At 36.6% G+C, this 19609-nt stretch overlaps 1 protein-coding gene across 1 annotated transcript in view; it reads left to right on the forward strand.

Annotated features, from left to right (window-relative positions):
* The window catches only part of HHIP (hedgehog interacting protein), a 115539-nt gene extending 96666 nt beyond the window's left edge, over positions 1-18873 (forward strand). Inside the window, exons 12-13 of the mRNA XM_027567436.1 lie at positions 8154-8302; positions 12131-18873. Coding sequence (XP_027423237.1) covers positions 8154-8302; positions 12131-12324 — 343 coding nt within the window. The 3' untranslated portion in view covers positions 12325-18873. The remainder of the gene's footprint in view (positions 1-8153; positions 8303-12130) is intronic.
* Positions 18874-19609: the final 736 nt, after the last annotated feature.

Below are 19609 nucleotides of genomic sequence, written 5' to 3' on the forward strand. Positions count from 1 at the left end.
GACACAACTGAGCGACTTCACTTTCGCTTGGCCCCAGAGCAAAGAGCCCAAGCCTAGCCCTGCTCTTCAGTGCCTTTCAGAACAGAAAAATGAGAAATTTTGAGAACAGAAAAATGCAGTGGTTTGAGAAATAAGGTAGAGCACTGGTTTTCCCATTCTAAATTTGAATTATAGAAATATACAGTACAAATTAATAATGTTTAATAAGATCAACAATGTATATAACTTCAGAGGTATTCTTAAATTTGTTTTCTTTTCCTTCATTCCAGTATCAGGGTTTACGGAGGACGTACATAAAAAGATTTTTCTAAGTGGCCTACATGTGATATAATATCAAAGAAGGCATTCCTTAAGAAGGAAATGAAAGCAAGTAGCTCTTAAAACATTCAATTTTTTGATAGATCTCAAATGGTACTTGAAAAATGTGGTTAGGAAATGTGTATTGCCCTCTATATAGCCATGAAGTCCTGTGAAACCAGTTTTGCATGATAACACAGAAACAGATTCCATAGTCTCTGTTCTCTGACCTGGAATAAGATTGCATTATGAATATATAAGATTCCTCACAGCCAAATTGAATTTGTATGGTGTATTATCATTTTAACAGGTGCTACAAAATGGTTATATGTAGTCGGAATCCAGGCTTCTACTCCTCATGGGTAAACTGACACCTTGAAAAGAGAAATGTCAACATGAAAAAGAAGAATTTAGTGACCACCCAAACCAAAAAAATTATCCAGACTGAAAATAAACAAAAATTCCTTTGTATGTTGACCTTGGAGAAGGATCCTAAAATGAGTATTTAAAAGATGACACAGTACTAATATACTAGTCCTCATTCCTATGCCTCAAGCTATACAAATGGGAAAATAGTAAAAATCTCACCAATCATGAGAAGTTTTCCATTTTCTTAATTTTTTTTTTTTTTGAGGCAAAAGTGCTGAGTCATGATTTTAGAACCTATGCATGTTTATGGATTATCACCTATGTATCCAAATGCTTGCAGAGTGAGGAGATCATTAAGCCATCAAATCTGGTGGTGCAGGAAGGCTGCCTCCTTGGGTAGAGGTCATATTCCATCTAGTAAAGATTGCAGAATGTTCAGTCCTGGAAGCTCCTGACCACATTAATTTATGGCCCCCCATTAATCACCATTGGCTGGGAATGGCCCTAAATTAGAAATGTCCCTCTGTAACTTGACTATGCATGTGAATCTCTTGATAAATTGAGTGAAGTGCAGGCTCTGATTCTATATGTCTGGGAGGGGCCTGAGATTCTACATTTCTGACAAACTCCTAGGTGGTGCTAAGGCTGCTGTTCTGTGTCACAGTGAGTAATGAGGATTTAGACTTAACAGTTTTTCCTACCTCATGAGAATTGGAAGAAAACATGAAAATAGTTTGGCAAAAAAAAAAAAAGGGAGCTGCCATTAACTGAAATAGAGAAACTCCTCCCTCCTTGTAGGAGGATCAGGATTGTGTGCATGCCAAGTCACTTCAGTCATGTCCGACTCTTTGCAAACCTATCAACTGTAGCCTTCTAGGCTCCTCTGTCCATGGGATTCTCCAGGCAAGAATACTGAAGTGGATTGCCATGCCCTCTTCCAGGGGATCTTTCTGACCTAGGAATTGAACCTGAATCTCTTATGTCACCTGCATTAGCAGGTGGGTTCTTTACCACCAGCACCACTTGGGAAGTCTGAGGGTCAAGACTGAGGTGTGGATATCAGAAGCTCAGTTTGGACTATGTAAATAATGCTGAAGTCACACATACTACAATTCTCCAATTGCAAATACCAGACTAGAAATATTTTCTCTATTCCTCCTTAGAATTTCCATTAGGATCCTTTTATTATTCCCCATTTTATAATTTTTGGGGTTCAGTGGTAAAGAACCCTTCTACCAATTCAGAAGATACAGGTTTGATCCCTAGATCAGGAAGATCCCTGGAGAAGGAATGGCAACCTACTCCTATATTCTTGCCTGGGAAATCCCGTGGACAGAGGAGCCTGGCAGGCTACACTGCATGGAGTCACAAACAGTCAGACACAACTGAGTGACTAAACAACAACAATTGTATAATTTAATTTTCTACTTTCTATTATAAAGATGACTAGTTGCCAAAAAAAAAAGGAAAATAGTTTTGCAAAGGTTTTAGTTGTAAGGGATCACTTTTCCATGTGTCCCAACATGACTGTGGATAAAGGAATAAGGGAATTCCCTGGTGGTCTAGTGGTTAGGACTCTGCTCTCTGACTGTTGAGGGCCTGAGTTTGATCCCCAGTCAGGGAAATCAGATTCCACAAGAAAAAAAAAGAGTAAGACGGTTCTTACATCACCTCCTAAATCACCTCAAGCAGAACACTGTCTAAGAGAAGCTGAAGAATGAGCACATCTTCTGAAACTTTCAACGATTCAGAATCTTATAAAAGAGTATTACTCGTGATCAGTGTACCTTGTTTTATAATAACATGAATTTAAAATCTGAACCCCTTAAAAAAATTTCAGAATGAACACTTCACTTTTTGTAAAAGACACAATAGATCGGTCTCTGCAGCACTCACTCTGAAGATCAGGCCTGCTAAGACAGATCTTATCCCTGTGCGTCCATACAGATGGATAGAGACTTCCCATTGATTGAGTCAGTCACTTATTAAATTAAAGATCCTAAAATTAAAATCATTCTTTAACCCACTACACAGAGACAGTCACCATTGGCCTTACTATTCACAAAAAATCATCATGATATGATGTGTGTTATAAATTACTTGGGTTTCTCAATTTTCTCCTTTATTTCAAGAAAGTATCTAAAGCTTTGTACTACTACACAAAATGAATCAAAGTAGATTTCTAAGAAAATGTCTTACATTTCTGGAAACAATGCTTTTATAGATTAGGAAATGTTGGGTAGTTTTCTGTTCTAACCCTTTAGTGTTTCATTATTTGTCATGTGTAAAGGGATTAGGAAATGTGTTTTTCTAATTAGGAAATTTAAATTAAATTTCTGAGAATTATGGAGAATAACTGTCAACAAATGGACACCATATATTCTTTATTAAAAACTTAAATATCTTCTTAGGTAAGTTTCTGTTTTGAAAGCTATCTCAGACTTCATTCAGTAGATGTAAGGGTCTAAAAGTTTAAAAAATAATTGTTTAAAAGGAGAATACTAAAAAAAAAAAAAAAAAAGGAGAATACTATTTAAGCAATTCTTATTAAGCCTATATTAAAATGCCCAAATTCCTGGTTCAATAAAAATTAAGAATGAAAAATGAGTTTATCTATCACAGGTATATACTCTAGATTTGTGTTTAGATCCCATGTAGGTGTGTATATGTAATAATTTTGAAATACGAGATGGTCTATTTCAAGGTGACAATAAAGTTCACATTTACTTCTTCTATTCCCTTTTCTTAATTCTTATTTATTCCATGTAAAGGAAACTTCCTTCTTTCAATGGAAGGAAGAAATGTCCCTAGAACAAAGAGTATGTGTGGAGAAAAGAAATGGTTGAGCTCTCCAACAATCTTTGTCAGGCTTTGTCAAATATATTTTTAGAAAAATGAATTTTGATGTGTTGACTTAATTCCCAACTGGAGGAGAAAATAATATTATCTTTTTATGTCTTGCTTACTTTTTAGCCTGTTGTTTATTTGTTATAATTATAATTAGTGTAAAAATGCTTTATTTAAAGTGAATTTAATTGTGTCTTGGAAGAATTTTTTAAGACTTGAGTTAATTTAGGCAACAGAAGGAAATACAATGAATTTAGTTTTATGCTTATGATATAAAAGTGTAGTGATACAGTTTTAATCATATGCCTCCCCTAAATTGTCTGTTCCTAATATCATCACTCAACAGAATTTTAAGGAACCAAACACCCTTTTAAAATTACACTCATTTCATTCATTCAGCAGATTTTTAATAAGCATCCTGCATGTGCTATGCACTCTTATGGGTCCTGAAAGGACACAAGAGAAGAGAGGGAATTATTGGTCTTCATGGAATTTATATTCTAGATTTGAAAAAGTTTCTACTGTATGCATTTAGTTCAATAAACATATTGAAATTCCAGGGTCTTTTCCTACCTCCTAGGACTGTAAGTAGTTGAGGAGATAAAATACTTGGGTAGCTTAAATATCATCTTTCTATCGTATCCCTCAACCCTAAATTAATTGTGCCCTCGTCTGTATTCCTGATGACTTCCTATGCCCTCTGTCATAGCAAAGATCCTACTGCCTCACGCTTTGGTGTTCGCCTGTCTGCCCCACAGTGGTTTCCATGAGGACCAGGATTCTGTTTTGTCTTTGTCTTCTCCCCATGAAGAGTATACTGCCTGGCAGTCAATGGCTGGACTTGAAGAGGACTGCATGTACAGATTTTGCCCTCAGAAAGCTTATATCAATGGGGAAGGGAAAGAAGAACTAGGACTCCTCATTCCTTAAGGAAAGTGAGGTCCAATAAGTGATGGGCTATGTTTGATGTACATTTTCATGTTCAAGGGTTCCCAATAGAATAATAGTTTAAAGGGAAGGGAGGGGCGGATTTTAACATGCTAAGTGAGGAATGTTAGTTGTCAACTTCATAAAAGAATAAAGTTATTTTTGTAGGTAATTAAATAAAAATTTAAGGGAATCATGTTTATATATGACAGCCACACAGTCTTATATAAACTAAACAAGCCCAAGCATGAAGCAATCGCATCTGCAGATAGATAAGCATTTGCTCTATCTTAAGCAAAATTAAAAAAAAAAAAAATCAGAATTCCCTCCATAATCTGAGTTTACACACATTTGAATGTTTGGTGAAAATCAATCAAACTGTCTAATTGGAGGATCAGCGGGGAAACAAGGATCAGATATCCTGCCCTGAAAAACCATGCTTGTGAATCCCTGTGCATCCGACTGCCGTATCTGTTCCCAGTGCACGTGGCTCAGTGACCCTATACTTTGCTTCAGACAGGCAACATCTTCTGGTTGTAGCTGTTTGATCGAAGTCATTCTTGATCACATGGTGTCTTGTCTTTAGATTCATCTGCTCAGGTGTAAACCATATAATCAAGTAGCATGTGAGCTATGTTGACTGCACATTTTCCATCGCATGTAACATACTCCTGACACATTGTACTTCTGGGTCTCTTTTCTTGAATAAATTGGAAAGGGCATGAACAAATGAAGTGAAACGAAAATCATTAGTTCACACGTAACATTTGTTCATTAGTAACAAATGAAGTGAAAACGAAAATCAATCATTCGTGTTTGACTCTTAGCAACCCTATGGACTATACAATCCATGGAATTCTCTAGGCCAGAATAGTGGAGTGGGTAGCCTTTCCCTTCTCCAGGGCATCTTTCCAACCCAGGGATCGAACCCGTCTCCCACATTACAGGTGGGTTCTTTACCAGCTGAGCCACGAGGGAAACCCAAGAATACTGGAGTGGGTAGCCTAAATAGAACTGGATAAATAGAATCTCAGTTGCCAGGAAAATGTGAACAATACCTGTTCACCAAATATCACTCAGTAAATGTGGTGATCTGTAATTCAGAAGAACATCATGACTTCTGAGAAACTGCTCTTCTGATGGTCAAAATGCCACCATAGTATCTCAAACAAAATAAGAATTTTATGTGAGGGAAAAATTGAGCAGACTTGGGCTATTCAAAATAAGAAGGCAAAGATTTTTCCCTCACTTTCCTTGGCCATTTAATGTTTTCTCCACCATATCACCCTCTGCCCTTATTCCCAGAAAGACTTCTTTGGGGCAGGGAGTGGTGGGGAGAGACAAGGAAAATATTAGTGTGTTCAGAGTGAAAATGTAGAATGTCTTAAGTACCTTCACATAAACTGGACCATTTCTAGATTTAAATAAAAGGGTGAGTAAATCTAAGGGAGTTTTCTGAATTGTCACAATAGTTGCAAAAATCAGTAATTTATTAAAAAAAATTTTTATTTTATATTGGAGTATGGTTGATCATGCGAAGAGTTGACTCATTGGAAAAGACTGATGCTGGGAGGGATTGGGGGCAGGAGGAGAAGGGGACGACAGAGGATGAGATGGCTGGATGGCATCACTGACTCAATGGACGTGAGTCTGAGTGAACTCGGGGAGTTGGTGATGGACAGGGAGGCCTGGCGTGCTTCGATTCATGGGGTCGCAAAGAGCGACTGAACTGAACTGAACGGAACTGATGGTTGATCAACAATGTTGTGTTCATTTCAGGTGTACAGCAAAGGGATTCAGTTCTACATATATATGTATCTATTCTCTTTCAAATTCTTTTCTCATTTAGAATATTGCAGAATATTGAGCAGAATTCCCTGTGCTATCCATTAGGTTCGTATTAGATATCTGTTTTATATATAGCAGTGCATACATGTTCATCCCAAACAACACTTTCAACAGAGAGTGGGTTTTAATTGGAGAGAAGAGCTAAAGAAGTCACTGGATATTTTAAATATGGTTTTGAGTCATTGTAGAAACAGTCTCAGATCAGACCTCAAATTATTATCACAATTCACATTGCCATGGGGCATAACAAGATAACCTGTCTCAAAAAAACTAAGGCTGCGGGGCCTAATTATTTGCTTCTCTCAGAAAGCTGTATCATTTAGCTCTGTGGTGGTCCTGACCCATAATTATCACCTTCTTTGTTATGGTACTTAAGGACTCCAACTGACTTGGCCTTCTTCATGGTGGTGATTTGACTGGTGATGAAGCGTTTGTTTACATTCCTTCCCTGAAAAGAGCTTTCTCACCACACTGAGGCGCAGGTAGAGGTGACTGATAGCAAAGGGCCATTGCAAATTTTTTCTCAAAGATGAGGTCATGAGCAGTTCGGATCATGCTTCTAGCCTGAACCGCCTTGAAAGATAACCTCTCACTCAAAAACATGAAGACTTATGACAATTTTCTGGAGGCAGCTTGGTCCTTCTTTAAATGATGGCAGTTGTCGAGCAGTTAAAACAAAGTCTGTGACTTTTTAAGTGACAGATAAGATACTTTTGTTTGCTACTATTAGCATTCTTTTTCTTTATAGCAGGATAAAGTAAAATTATAAAAATATGTATGTACACATATACACATACGTATATAAAAATCTCTCTATTTAGATCATTTATTGCATAGAGAGTTTAAACTTTGAGTCCAGAAACACACATGTATTATTTATGTCCTTTCAAGACCAGTCATTCTGGGAAAAAGTATCTCAAAAGAAACATGAAAATGAAATAAAAAGCAATTTCAAAGCTTTCTAGGCTACAAGCACTCATTTTAATGACTGCCTTCAGCCCCCTAATATTGCCAAATATCCCTATTTTTTCTCTTCCTAAAAACTTTTGGAAGTAAAGTGAAGTTGCTCAGTCGTGTCCAACCCTTTGCGACCCCATGGACTGTAGCCTATCAGGCTCCTCTGTCCATGGGGTTTTCCAGGCAAGAATACTGGAGTGGGTTGCCATTTCCTTCTCCAGGGATCTTCCCCACCCAGGGATCGAACCCGGGTCTCCCGAATTGTAGGCAGACGCTTTTACCAGCTGAGCCACCAGGGTTAGTTTGGAGTCCTAGAGGAAAAAAAAAAAGCTTTAAAATATCCATATATCTTCATTTTTTTAATTGTAATTGCTAGGAATTCTTAGATGCCAAAAAATTGTGTGTGTGCTCAGTCGCTTCAGTCATGTCCCGCTCTTTGTGACCCCATGCACTGCAGCCCACCAGGCTCCTCTGTCCATAGAATTCTCCAGGCAAGAATACTGGTATGGGTTGTTATTTCCTTCTCCAGGGGATCTTCCCCACCCAGGGATCAATCCCGCATCTCACTGCATTCCTGCACTGCAGGCGGATTCTCTACCGCTGAGCCACCAGGGAAGCCCCACCAAAATATTGGTGTAATGTAATTACATTTTTAATCAATGAATCTTGATCGTGATAAAGTTTCTTAACCATGTTTAATGTGTTCCCTTTGATTCAAAACTGGTTATTTTGTTTTCTCATGGGTGTATGTTTTCTTAGAAAGTCGATGACCTTTCTGTCTGAGTGACTTAAAAGAAGAATTTCCATAGAAAGGAAGAGACATGCTTTGTAAGCTACACAATCACTCGATTTTATCCCAGTACTGATTTTCAACCAAAATGCACTTTTGATTTTGTCTTTTGATGCAGACCTCTGATGCCTGAGGAATGCAGGGCTGTGGTCCAGCCCGCCCAGACCCTAACATCCGAGTGCTCCCGGCTCTGTCGGAATGGCTACTGCACCCCTACGGGAACGTGCTGCTGCAGTCCCGGCTGGGAAGGGGACTTCTGCAGAATCGGTTAGTATTTCTGTTGTCCCTGGGAAAGAGAGGGCATGGGACAGCCTCTAGGAACTCAAGACCTTACGTTAGTTATTTTTTCTAGAATGATCTAATGTTCAGAGCTGTAGCCATTTACTGAAAAATAGAGCGACCCTATGATCCAACATGCCACTTCTAAGTATTTATCTAAAGTAACTGAAAAAAGGACTTCAAAGAGCTATTTCTACTTGCACACCCATGTTTATAGCAACATTATTCAGAGTAGCCAAAATATGGAAACAATGTAAGTGACTGTCAATGGATAAAGAAGATGTTATACACACAGGTGACTATTATTCAGCCGTGTAGGAAATCTTGCCATTCCTGACAACACGGAGATAGACTTTGAGTACAGTATCTTAAGTGAAAAAGCCAGACAGTAGATAAATTCTACATGATATCACGTATATGTGGAATTTGTTTTTTTAAACGTCAAACTCATAAAAACAGAAAAGTGGTTGCCAGGGGCTAGGGGTGGGGGAAATAGGGAGAGGCTGATAAAAGGGCATGAACTTTTCAGCTATAGCATGAAAAGGGGAAATGCCCCAGAGGTCCAGTGCTTAGGACTTCAAGCTTCCTGGGTGCTCAGGTTCGATCCCTGCTCCAGGAACTAAGATCCCACAAACCGAGAAGTACAGTCCCCCCACAGAACAAGGTGAATAAGATAAAACTGTAGCCATTTACAGTAACAGTAATGCTCAGCTCGTTTCTGAATTTATACATGAAGACGTTGCCATTTTCCTGATGTAAATAATTCATTTATATAAGTTAGTTATAAAGATAATTGACTTCTTTCACAAAATCAAAAGTGAAAACAGCCCAACCAGATCATCCTTGTGGGCTTTCAGTCCCAGATTTGAGATTTCAAACCTGTGGACTCACTGGAAAAGACCCTGATGCTGGGAAAGATTGAAGACAGGAGGATAAGAGGGTGACAGAGGATGAGATGGCTGGATGGCATCATCGACTCCATGGACGTGCGTCTGAGCAAACTTCTGGAGATTAGTGAAGGACCAGGAAGCCTTGTGTGCTGCAGTCCATGGGGTCGCAAAGAATCAGACACAACTGAGCGACCAAACAACAGCAGCAATGACCTGTGTGTACAGACTCCCTTTCTGAGTGCCAGAATTTTTCAGACACTCCATATAGGCCCTCCCTTGATTTGTTGCTTGCTTTCTTGCTACAGTGCACTAAAATGGGGGTTTTCAGTTGGTGCTTTTATAGGAAAGGGGAAAATGCAGTTATCTAGAGTCATTTCAGAGAAGGTGATGGCACCCCACTCCAGTACTCTTGCCTGGAAAATCCCATGGACAGAGGAGCCTGGTAGGCTGCAGTTCATGGGGTCGCGAAGAGTCGGACACGACTGAGCAACTTCACCTTCACTTTTCACTTCATGCATTGGAGAAGGAAATGGCAACCCACTCCAGTGTTCTTGCCTGGAGAATCCCAGGGACAGCGGAGCCTGGTGGGCTGTTGTCTCTGGGGTCGCACAGAGTCGGACACAACTGAAGCGACTTAGCAGCAGCAGCAGAGTCAATTTATGAGATTTTCTTCATTCTTTTTGCCACTCCCTTGTCGACCATCAGCTAGGTGTGCAGCCGCTCAGAGAGCAAAGGAGTTTCATTCCAGGGTTATTCTATCCTTTAACTTGTGACTTCCACAAATACACGCAGTTGTGTTTAAATTCTACCTGTTGTGAAGACAGTTAGATTAATTTAGAGACCTAGAGTTTAAGGTGGATATGTTGAAAGAACGTTTTCAATAACCAGCATATACGTGTTATTTACAAAAGATTTCAAACATTAAAGTCTCTCTTGCTGATAAAATTCTAAGTCCCATGTTAATATTTAAAAGTATCAATCATTCATAAAGGCCATCTCTCTTTACTCTAAACATGTATTTGTTTCAAAATACTATAGCCATATGTTGCTTACTTTATATATTGTCAAAATAAAGTAGACAGTATTTAAAGTCACATAGACAATATCCATTTTAAGCTTAAATTACTTCAGTACTAACAAGTATTATGTGACTGATTGATACCATGGTTACGTATCTAGGAAAAAGGTATCATAATTGAAACAACAGAAATAAAATAATTACATTATTTAAAACAAATATTCATATTCTATATTTTTTCATTAGTTGGCCAAAAAATGAGGATCAGTGTTTAAATGCAATAATATTCTAATTCCTGATGATATCTCTTCCCCCTGCTTCCTCTGATGCTTGATATCTTTTCTCTCGACTTCTTTTACCTGGTGTCCATTCTGTTTTATCCCTTACTTATATTTTGCTTATATTTGACTCTTAAGTCACCTCAAGTCATTGGATAAGAAAAAATTTTTGAATGCCTGCTAGTAACAATATGTTAGGCTGAGGGTAAACATAATTTTGAATATAGGTAGCTTCATATATACCATATATGATAATAATATATGATATAAATGAAATAATAATATATGATATAAATGAAAATTTATATTTTCATAAAGTATTTTTCATCTTTTCATTAAATCAGTTTAAATACTTGGAATATATAAGATTAAACCAGAATCATTTTATTAAAATAATATATTTTTTTGGTATTTTTGACCCAACCAAGAACTTTTTTCATATACTCACATAGTTTGCTCATCTCCCACAAATTTAAAAGACTATTGTAGTCTATTTTCTCCATGTTGTTTCTTTCCCATATACCAGCCACAGACCCCTGGATTTTTATTAATGCATTGGAAAAGGTTAAAAGAACTATCTCTGAGAAGTATAAGGATATGTATTCAAGGAATTTGATTCTATCTACAGTGGCTGCACACCCCACATTCATCCTATCAGTAAGAGACTAAGTTATAGGCTCAGTTTTATGTCTCCACCTCATTTTAACAGTAAATCTTTACCTTCCCTACCTATATTGTAGTGGTAAACATTCTTTTCTGAGGCAGTCCTGTGCTGTAGAGTACCCTGAAAAGGATTGCTCAAAACATCTTTCACTGGGCAACCTGACTACCCCCAAGAAAGGGCTTCAAGGTGTAATCAGAAATGAGACATATACCGTGCACCCTCTGGGAACAAGGAAAGGGAAGAATCCAAGGGAATCCACATAATGGATCCTCCCTCCAGCCAAAATAAAAAACTAACCATTTCTTGCTGTTAAACTGTTGATATTCTAGCCTCTGGGTCTTTCTCTCTGACCATGCCCTTCCCACCGTGAGGTCCTCCTAACCTGAGGAGGAATGGAAACCAGAGGTACTTGGAAGACATTCTGTTGGAGATGCCCTAGGGAAACAGAAGTTTTAAAGAACTGAAATTCTTGTTTCAATGTTGTTGTTCAGTCACTAAGTTATGTCCAGCTCTTTGCGACCTGCATGGACTGCTTCGCGCCAGGCTTCCCTGTCCTTCACTATCTCCCAGAGCTTGCTCAAATTCATGTCCACTGAGTCGGGTGATGCCGTCCAACCATCTCGTCCTCTGTTGTTCCCTTCTCCTCCTGCCTTCAGTCTTTCCCAGCATCAGGGTCCTTGTTTTACATAAAGTCCATTCCATAATGGATTGAAATTGTTTCCCGTGATCTGGGTGATCCGCTTCTCTAGAAATATCTCCCGCTGTCTGCTGCATTCTGGCCCCCAAATAATTGGAAGTCTAAAATCTTCTTTCTTTGTATTTATCAGCTTTGGGGTCATTTTGGGACTGCTCTTCCCCTCTTTCCCTCCCTTCCCTCACTCATCAAATATTTATTGGCCTCATATTCGGCGCCGTTTCTGACCTACAGAATGGAACGTGATTGTATTGCTCTATTTTTTCTTCCAGCGAAATGTGAGCCAGCGTGTTGCCACGGTGGTGTCTGTGTTAGACCCAACAAGTGCCTCTGTAAAAAAGGATATCTTGGTGCTCAGTGTGAACAAGTGGACAGAAACCTCCGCAGAGTGACCAGGGCAGGTATTCTTGATCAGATCATTGACATGACATCTTATTTGCTGGATCTAACAAGTTACATTGTATAGTTTCTGGGACTGTTTGACTATTCCTTTCCAGTGGGCATTTATTTTTTTATCCTGTCATTAAAAAGAACAACTGTTATCTTGCTACACACTCCTGTGATTTCATTTTCTTTGATTAATTTAAAAGTCATTTCCAGAAATGTGCAGGTCTTGTGTGTGTATATTGGCATGTTTGTTCACATATGCACATATACACACACACTCAAAACCCCTATGCGTGTGGTTGCATAACAGATGGGTTTTAAAAATATGTATTTCCTTGCGTGGAGTAATTTCCCCGGAAATTCCATTGTAAATTGGTAACGGCATTTTTATGTCACCAGAAGAGATTATTTGACTTCCCAGGAATTTTCTGTCTGTAATCACTGAAGTCTACTTCAATGGAGTTTTAAAACATTACTGTGCAATCTGATGGATTGAATTTTAAAAGGCCATATTTTTATATTAATATTAAAGGATTATAATATGAGAGAATGTTTCAGCCCTGATTAATTTCTAAGTGGGCAATGGTATAAAATTGTAATCTGCATTTTTATCAATGTATCCAATTATAGAATGTTAACGCACTTACCTTTTTATTGGCAGAGAAATATGGTTACTCTAGCTTAATTTCAAGATCGTTTTCAAGTGTTTTCAATTAAATCATAACAGCATATTCTAAAACCAATCTTCCTAAAAGGTCTGCTTTTATTGTATAGTTTATTTAACAATAGGCACCGGGTTTGTGTTACATATTTATATTTTTTATTTTATTTTTATAATATAGACATCACCTAGATGAAACACCTTTACCCTGTCCTGTAAAATACTAAAGTTACATTTTTCACCAACTTAATTGGAAAGAAGGGGAGTGAGAAAGCAAACAGCCTTTAATGTGCTGTGGATCTAATCTAGCAATGTATCCTTGTGCCAACATGTAATCATTAACGACGGATGAAAAAGCAAGAAAACAGCCACTCATTATAAAATTCCAGCACTAAACATTCGTAAAATGCTTTTCACCATAGCAAGCCTGTCAGAGAGTATATGTGATTAGAATGTTGTGGGTTTCACACTGAATCGAACCTCACTGGAAAAAGAGTTCACTCGTTTTGAACAAATCTTGCCTATGTAAGCTGTCACTTGTACGAATTTTTAATATGCTCATTCTTGCCAAATATGACTTTTAATGTGTACATTCCTTCAGAACTCAATGAAAATCCTCTCCGGTTCATGTATGAATAAATATCCTGTAAATGTTCTTTTGGGTTTTTCAAGAAATACCATGTTCTAACTTAAACTGCAGAAACTCAGGTAGACGCTTCTCTTCGTGGTTTTTGAAGTCAGCGTGCCATGTTTGGATTATAAAGAATTATCAGGACATTTTGCACCTCTGAAGAAACATCGACTCATGACACGTGGGCCCCCACTTTCGGTTGCCCTTCTTTAACATCTGTCCCTCCAGAGTCTAAATTGTAGAGCAGGGCAGATTATACAACACAGATTGACTTCCCAAACCTGCTCCTTACCTTTAAGAACAGAAGCATCAATTTAAAAAATAAACAAAACCTTGCAACTCGTATTTGTTTATTGTTGGAAAGCGAGAGATTTGCAATGAAAGCACAGGGAGAAACCACCAAGTAGAAAGTTTGGTTAAGTACCCTGTTCTTGTCTGCCATATATGATTGCTTAAGTTTCAAGTGACCTCATGCCCAATGGAAATGGGTTGACAAGCCTTGGTTCAGTGCTTAGTGAACAATAGCCTGCATTAAAAAGTGCATGCATAATTTTGCACAATTTAGATTTCAATGGACAGTCTATTCAAAGAAATCTCAGGATTAAATGAGCATGGAGACCAAATTGCCCTCTTACCCCAGAAAAGGGGTGGTCCCTTCTAGTCACACGAACACTTCATTGGCCCAACAGTGTGGCAAATCTTGCGGTGAACCCTGCCGTAGCCCGCATCTGTAGGTTAATAGCAGTCTTTTGTCCCTGTGGCTTTCTCTTCATGGCCCTTTTACTGAATTCCATCACAGAAAGTTTTACAATTAAAAAAAAAATGTCCTGACAACCATTTTTGTAAATGGACCCTACCATCTCCTCATCTCTTATTCAACGTGGGTGACATTCACAAAATGTGAGCTTCTTGTGAGGGAGCCAGCTGTCTAAATCTGTCAAATCGTGCAGTTTTATTACACATTCTCCTGTTCATAGTTTCACTGAAAACAATAAGGATACTGCCATATATTCAGCCAAATTCAAAAAAAACACAAAACAGCATTTTTTCTGACATCTTGAATCTTTCCATCTTTTCCAAAAGAATCTTTATAAAAGAAAAGATGTTCTATTGCCATTAGTTCTATTTAAAAATATCTAGATTAAATTGACCAGACCCAGCTTTTTTTTAGATAGTCCTTTCCCAAGCGAAAGACTTTCAAATGACTTAGAAAAACATATGTACTCCAGGTATCATTGCCTTTTCTATGGGGAGTCATTAGAATAAAAGATCAAAATTTTCTAAAAAGAAAACAGATCCACTACATTAAACCCCAGCAAATACAGTCATTGGAATCATTTCTTTCTGTTCCTAGGAAAGAAGTAAATAGCAAAGGCAGATTAATACCTACATATTTTAAACTAAGTGATCATTTCAAAAAAAACTTTTGACCTTTCCTTTCAAGTAGATTTTAAATATATATGTGACTGAGAATGATCTTAAATAATTCATAATGAGAGGCAAGTAGGAATTGGTTAAAAAGTATGAGCTAGGGAAAAATAATTGTTTCATCACATGAATGGCAATATCTACTCAGTAAAAAAGCACATAATCAAAATGAAAGAAAATGTCCTCTGTATGAATATAGATGTGGGAGATAAAGATACAATAAACATAAAAATGTAAATTATTATTCCTTTTTTCCATTCTAGAGCTTAAGCTTTGGGGATCAATTTAATGTAAAATGCTATGATGGTAGTTATAAAGAGTTGAGGCAAAATATTTTCTGCCACTGCTTCTAACAAACTCTTGTTCTGGTTGATAGAACTTCGTTTTTTTGCTAGTTATTTGAAGTAATAAGAAGACAAATGAGTTGACACATCATTAAAGTGCAAAGAAGGGAAGATTTAAGAAACTTGAATAATGGTAAAAAGGGCTTCCATCTCTAGCTTTCTTTTTGGAATTTCCCTTCAGTATGGCTATTGTAAAATATACCTTTTATCACAAAGAATACTCAGAAGTTTTCTCAGATTAATGGACTATCTCATAAAGAAGAGCAAAGAAACCTACACATACAACTTAAATAGAAAGCCATTCTCCTTTTCATTTATATATTTAAGAGTAAGCACTTCTCTATTTATTTATTTGAAAATAATTACATAATAATGTACTAATAATTTTTAACAATTTTATAATATTGTTTTTATCTCCAAATCATAAACTAAAAAGAAATCTACTAGGTTTAGGATCTTAGGTTAGATGCTGCATCTGGGGTCTTTCAAAGTACACATTAATTTAAACTGTATTAGTTTCTTTTAGTTTTGAAACATAAAAACCAAGACTAAATTTTTAAGAGGGAAAATAAGGTATATTATAGGCATTTATATTTGGCTGCTCGATAAAGTTTCTGAGCATCTCTAAAGAATGTTACCTATGATATCTTTCTCTCTCTTTTTTCTTCCCCCACCCCCATACATCCCTTTTCTTGTTAACCTCTCTCGTCTCTGTTTCTATTGGTTTTGACTAAACAAACATGTCCTCAGGACACTAATGAAGATATCCTGCAGCTTGCTACTGATTTTGCCTGAAAAATTCCTCTCCTAGTACCACATTTGTTCAAACTAAATCATAAAGAACAGTAGACAGTGATGAACAGACTAGACTGACCTATTGCAGTCATTGAAAGAAGTGACAAAAAGGAGTGCATGACTCCCAGCCTAGATGTCCCAGCTCGGCTGGGGTTCCAGCTTGGATGCTAGAAAGAACGTCCCCAGTCCAACAGTGTGAGTTAACAGTAAGGAAAGGTAGCGGCTATTTCCTTTTCAAACAACAACCATCTCTATGGATGGTTAAATAATCTTAAGACTATCCCAAATCAATGAGGAAAAAATGAAATAGTCCCTCAGTGGAGACTTCAGAATCTCTTTACCCCACCCTTGGAATGAAACATGAACTTGCAAAGAACTCAGACCAAAGTTCCATGCCTTGAAAATGTACCCATTTCTTTATTACCGCCAAAAAGTCAGTGGGCCTGTTACTGTGACTATAGACAATACCTCTAGAAAGTTTCTCGTTAGAATATCCTAAAGAAATATATTCTATCTTACCTTCTTTCTCTTTATCACACAAACACAAATTAGTCATACCTCTTATAATCAATATGATGCAGAGAAGGTGAGCAACTGAATAAAAGAAGCATTTTGATATTAAAAATATAAAAAACATGACCATAAAACCTGCCGGACGTTAACCTTAACCAGTTGCAACACTTCTTGCTCTTAATAGCCACTCATAGGTTTTGGAAATTGTCTTAAAATAACTGTTTTGGGGAGTACAGTGTACTCAGGAGAGCGGGAGAAAGTGTTGTGCTATTTTCTTCTCAATCATAGTGATTATTTCCCTAGTGACTATGAAGAGATTTACTTATTTATCAGATGAGCTCTTTTGATTCTTCATTAAATGTAAGCCCAAGATGCACCCAAAAGAAAGATACATTCTCTTTCTTTTGTATAAATCATCTACAAGTTGATTGAAAGCAATAAAAAATAATGATCCCTTCTATTAACATAAAGCTTAAGCTTAAAACTTGCACTGCTTTTAACAACAACAAAAAAAATGATGCCAATTCAATATGAGTTCTCAGGTACATCTCATGTACATCACAAAGTCAGACATCACATTTTGGTCAGGGTATTTTTTTGTATATGTAGATTTTATATTACTTATACACAAGCAAATTAATATAAATGGTCAGTTATTTCAATTGACTATAATCTTTCAAGTTAAAAATTTTTTAACTTAAAAAAAGTTTTAACACAAGATAAAAAAAAAATAATATTAACAGGGATGGGAAATTCATAATCGCTAAAAAGAAAATAAGCTTTGTCTTCACAGTTAGAAACTAACTCTTGTACATTTCCCTTTGCACTAAAAAATAACTAGCCAAGAGTTTCCATTCACTGAACAATGTGTGATCAGATTTGGTGTAGTCTATGCCCAAAAGTGTGTTGGGTATTTTTTCACCTTATGTTCTTAAAATCAGAGACATGATTTTCATAGAATAAATTAGGAGTTTATGTATAGAACATAATACTATTAACACATTAATACATTCCATTCATAATACTATTATTGAGAAATCAAACTGACAACCTTATATCAGGTATTTCCCACATCTCATTCAATTCATAGGACATTTTTGGACTTGCATTTCACCAAGAACTATGGGGTAACAAGATAAATGATACAGAGGTTCTATGAGATTTTTGGAGTTCATTCCCTAGGACATGCTAAAGAAGTCTATTTAAAAGAAACCCAGCTAATTAAAATAAAAAAATTATCAAATCATTATAATTAATAAGCATAAAAGAAATTGGTAAAGAAACCATGTCTTTCCTGGCTTTATCTGTGATTAATTCTGTCCAGCTTTAAAGAATGGTTAACTTTATCTTTTAACTTTAGAATGGCTAAATTGTTCTAAGTTTTGCTTTTCCTAGCTGTTGATTTTTCTTTAGATTTTTGACAATTAGGGCAATTTGTCTGTAACCTTGCTCACAGAAGATACTTTGCTTGGATTTCTGTTAATAAGAGGCAGAAGACTGTGGGAACAAGTAACAAAAGCAGGTTAATATATGTACTAGTTGTTTTCTATAAATGTTCTTTGGAAAAGTAACACGCAAAGTCATTGGCTTAGATAATCCTTCTATATTTGCATTAATTTGACTTACTTTACCAAGTTATTATAATATTAATTCTTTTTAATTGATCTTCTATTATTCAGCCATCCATCCATTCATTAATTTAACAAAGATTTATTGAAGTGCCCAGCATGATTTATGTACTATAGAAAAGGCAAGGATGTTTATAATGGGAGATTATGAGCCCAGTGGGTGCATTTGAAGCAGAAGACAGTAATCGCACCCAACTGCTCTAATTCAGTTCAACATCAAAATCCAGCAGTAATAGTACAGATGGCCTAAAATACATCTGTGTGTATCTGTATGTGTGCACACACCCATGTATATATATTTATCTATCTGTACAAACACTACATATGTATACACACTATCTATGTAATATATAATATATGTATAATGCATATAAATTCTAACAAGTGTATTTGTGTTATCTTTAAAATAGAACAATTGTATCTTGAAGTGATAAATGCAGAGAATTGGTTTTTATTGTTGATCTGTGGATTTAATGATTTTTAGGTGAAAAGGATGTTTAAGTGTATAATTTCTTTTCTTAATTTAATATATTTATGTAAATGCATGCCTGAAATTTGGTTAGATTGGCTGTGTTTGTGTCCTTTAACATGATCAAATGTATTAAACTTTATCTTATGATCTAATGTACATGTGCGATTTTAAAATTATTTTTTATTGTAGAATTTTTAAAGCTTAAGTATCCATATTGACTATATAAACACTGATTTTTTAAATATTCTATACTCAAACTTCTTGTTCAAACTATTCTTGCCTTTTTTCACTTTTCATGTTCTATTTTCAAAATTTTACTCCCCAAAATATATGGCAATGTTAAGGGTCAGTTTCATTGGGTACAAATATTGACTTAAATTTATAAGTTGTAAATGACTTAGATCTGATCCTTTAAAAAAAAGTAAAATATTAATCAGTGAAGGATGCAAAAGAGCAGTCAAGAGTCCTGAGAGAAAGAAGCACATAGAAGAGGGGAGACACGGAAAAAAGGCGATTGCAGATACCGTAAAACCTCGTTGACCTGGCCGTTTGGTTTCCAGTCAATTGTATCAAGAGTGTTTGTACAAGGTCAGCTATGCTGTTTTGAACATGAATTAAAAATCTGCCAATATTCTTTAGAAGACCAAAATGCTTTCATCTCGATCTCCTTTCTTCCTGAACAAATACGTCCCTGACCGGCAGGTAAAGCTGTTTCCCTAGAAGAGAAGATTGTTCTGAGAAGAAAATGTGGTACAGGTGCTTGATTCACAGATAGAGTCCTCGAACTCAGGTTACTCTCCAGAAGTGTTAGGTTAGGCAAAGAAACTCCACGAAAAGCATCCCTTAGCTCATTCCTCAGTGGCCCATGCGTGCTAAGTCACTTTGATTGTGT

The sequence above is a fragment of the Bos indicus x Bos taurus genome, chromosome 17 (genome assembly GCF_003369695.1).
Source record: "Bos indicus x Bos taurus breed Angus x Brahman F1 hybrid chromosome 17, Bos_hybrid_MaternalHap_v2.0, whole genome shotgun sequence".
NCBI lineage: Eukaryota > Metazoa > Chordata > Mammalia > Artiodactyla > Bovidae > Bos > Bos indicus x Bos taurus.